The 3,567-nt window shown below is 32.9% G+C and overlaps 1 protein-coding gene across 1 annotated transcript; it reads right to left on the bottom strand.

Annotated features, from left to right (window-relative positions):
• Nucleotides 1-1,133: 1,133 nt before the first annotated feature.
• On the bottom strand, nucleotides 1,134-3,315 carry LOC110111874 (preprotein translocase subunit SECY, chloroplastic; the record flags this gene model as incomplete). The annotated part of the gene is made up of 4 exons (XM_020843920.2): nucleotides 1,134-1,524; nucleotides 1,827-1,950; nucleotides 2,818-2,907; nucleotides 2,985-3,315. Coding segments are annotated over 4 exons (790 nt in total), but the record flags the coding sequence as incomplete, so codon positions are not given.
• Nucleotides 3,316-3,567: the final 252 nt, after the last annotated feature.

Raw genomic sequence — 3,567 nt, 5'->3', positions numbered from 1 at the left:
CCTGGTCGCATGGAAAAAAAAAAGGCAAATTGAACTCTTTCAATGCTCTCGAGGCAACTAATGGTCACGATCGATAAAAGACTATCCTACAAAGAATAGGGATAATTCTAAGGAGGATGTGTGAAAAAAATTAGGTTAACAATCACCATGGGAGATAGTCGATTATCAAAATACATATAGAACTATTAATGTAGATAGCACTCTTAATCACGCATTTTTTTTTAATTCTACTTCTAATGAAAAGGAGTGTATTGATTCATATTTTTAAGAATAAAGATGATGCACAAGAGTGTGCGAATTATAAAGGAATTAAGTTATTGTGTCATACTTTAAAACTTTGGGATAGAGTTATTGAGAATAGGTTACAATATGATACTAATGTTCATGCCTAGGATTCTCTACCATAAGAAACCCTAGATCAAATTTCCTAAGGAGAGAGCTCTAGGGTAAGTCCTTAACCAACTTATTCCTCTCAACCAACGCAAATAAAAATTTTAAAATATTAAGTGTGTCCCCCACATCCTTAATCTCCCACCACAATAAGTGGAAACGTTGGATCACCTCTCCCAAGGCTACATTAGGCAAGTTAACCGATAAACCCAAATACCTATAATAAAGAGTAATCTAGTGGCTTTCAAAACTTAAAAAATTGCATTCAAATAAGAATCATAAGATGAATATTGCATATCATTTGATCTATCATATTTTGACATAGTTGCGTTTTTTCCCCTTTTAACTTCCTTTCTAGTTTGGGGCTTTTCATTATGATAATTAGTAGCAAGTAGAAAAATGAATATTTCTGGTTATGAGTGCTATCAGCTTAACATCTATGGAATGTGGCATTATTTCTAAAAAATTTAATAAGAATCCCGCCTACTAAAGTATCAAATACAAAAGAAGGATAAGGGCAAGAATCAAGTCAAACATTTGGAAATATAAATTAGGAGATATAAGGATGATTAGTATATAATACTATTTAACATAAATTTACTTAACAATTAATAAAAGAATTAGAATCTGGATTCTTTATGAATGAAGATCATTCTATTAACTTAAGTGCTAGAGTTAAAAAATATTCTAAAAGAGTGGAAAAGGAATCGCAACACAATGGTAACGAATTACAATGATAACAATGAAAGAAAAGCTAGTTTTGTATGAGTTAAAATCTTGTGAAAAAAATGGATATCCCAAATATTTCATACTCAAAAAGGTGCCTCTCCTGTTTGCTTTGAGCTTTACATGATAAAGTTAATATTCACAAAATCATGAAGACTAACTTTCAAGAAATGAGAAGGAATGTGTTTGGACGGCTAAAAGCATTCCACTCCATTATGAAGAAAGTATGAATGAAAGTACTCACAGTTTTAAGGAATGCAGCCGTGCTTTTTCCTGGTCGAACAAGCGGGATTGAAGCACCTTGCCGTTTTAACTGTTCACTCACATCGTCGGGATCTAGTTGTAGAAAGGTATAATAATAGTTGAAGAAAGCTATCAACAATATATTTGTTGGAAGATATAAAGCCCCTGTAAAAAGCAAAAAAGTAAGGATCAAAATTCATCTGATAATTATTTTCCTTGAAAGTGTCATTAAAATCTAAATTGGCATGTTCTGAATTGCCCTAAGATGGATTTTGACAAAAGGAAACATGATCTTAGCATGCATTTTCCAACTAGTGAATGTCTAAAATTTAATATAGCATTCATAAACGTTGAGAACGCCATCAGGAAGAAGTGTGAAAAGAAAACATCAGAGAACACAAGCCAGTGACAAACCAAGTGAATAAAAGTCTTTGATTATGCGATTTCCAGCTAATTCTACGCCTCACCTCCAGGATTTAGTGCAAGTGCAGCCTTTTTAAGAGCATCTAAACCAGTGAAGCGTGCCAGAGTAGCAGGCAATGCTAATGAAGATGTGGAAAATATGATAGGCATCACACCAGAACTATTCACCTGCAAGAAAATTGAAAAACTATGAGAATGGTAACTATACTTCTCGAGATGCAGAAGACAACATAGAGATAAATTCAAAAGAATAGAAAATATAGAAAAAAATTCGATACAGGGAGCAAATTGAAATTCAGTCTCTAAATGAAGTATAACAGACTCTGTCAACAGATAGTCCGCATTCTAATCATTTTTATTAGATAAGTAGTTATCTTTGTTGTCACACAAGTCGTAGAGATGCACTTATAAAGTAAATACTATATAACATACTGGAGATGCTAGACAATTAACATGATAAATAATTAAGTAGCTGTAAGACTATTAATACTAAAGAAAAATAAGATTGTCAAAAGAAAAATTAAAATCTAACTTTCCTCAAAAGACTCAGTCAATGCCCTGCCAACCCACAAAACCTCACACACGGACCTCCTCCACTTTCTTTTCCACATCCAGGAGCCTCTTTCTCATCCTGCAATTAAATTATGAAACTACGAGATGCTGTATTCGGTGGAATTGGAAGGATTGCATAAATTTGAGGGGTGATGATTCAATAAATGGAACATTATGTGCAGATTAAGCAGATAACATTTCCATTTGGTATCTTGCAAAATGCTTCTATTCACTACAAAGTTCATTTCACATGAAAACTAGTGAAATGATAGAAACATACAGAACAATAAGAGGAGATTTAAGGTGGTCATTTCATTAAATTATGTATGACAAGAAAAATCAAAATAATGCCTTAAATTTGAAGAACTACACATCAATGCAGAATATTTGCAAAAGTTTTTATCTAAATCGCAAATAATTAGCTAAATGAGAAATGAGTGATGACGTGAATAACCAAAACAAAGAGAAAATATTTATGTAAACCTTAAAAGGTAGGTATGCAGCTTTTTGAAGGCCCCCACTCCTGCTGCTGTATCTTGAAGCATAATTAAGCGGTATTTTTCTCTCCGCTTCCTAAAGTCCAGTGTTAAATACTTTAGAAGATGAAAATAGAGAAGAAATAATAATAATAATAATAATAATAATAATACCTGCACATACACAATACCAAGAACTAATATGAGGAATGAGATGACAATGGTAGTCAATCCAATGTAATTTCCATCTTGAAATGCTTGGGAGACCGTTCTTCCAAATGACGCAGGCAAATACGATATAATGCTTGTAAATATCAAAAGTGATGTTCCATTTCCAAGTTTTAGGTCAGATATCTTTTCTCCAATATATGTAGTCAAGACTGATCCAACTGTCAGCAAGGTTACTGACGATAACACCCACTCTGTGCTGAAATCATTGACATAGGGACGTAGGTAAAGGACTTGACCAATAGCCTTGCAACCAAACGAGCATGATATCAACAGACTGAAAGGTGACAAGTAGTAACAAATTCATACTAAAAGTTATAAGTACTAATGAAATTCTTTTTTTTTTTTTTCTAAGTAAGAAGGCTGGTCAAAGAACACTCTGACAATAGTAGTAGGCTCTGAAGCTGTAATTTATGATGCTAACAGCAACTTAATAATTATCATAACAAATTCTAGTATCAGATTTTCAAAGTACTAATAAACATGAAAGAAAATGACGCCGGAGCGTCACATACATGTATTCTGTTTA

Source organism: Dendrobium catenatum, unplaced genomic scaffold (genome assembly GCF_001605985.2).
Source record: "Dendrobium catenatum unplaced genomic scaffold, ASM160598v2 original_scaffold_56916, whole genome shotgun sequence".
Lineage (NCBI taxonomy): Eukaryota > Viridiplantae > Streptophyta > Magnoliopsida > Asparagales > Orchidaceae > Dendrobium > Dendrobium catenatum.
The sequence above is the reverse complement of the archived record's forward strand: the minus strand, read 5'-3'. Positions and strand labels throughout refer to the sequence as shown.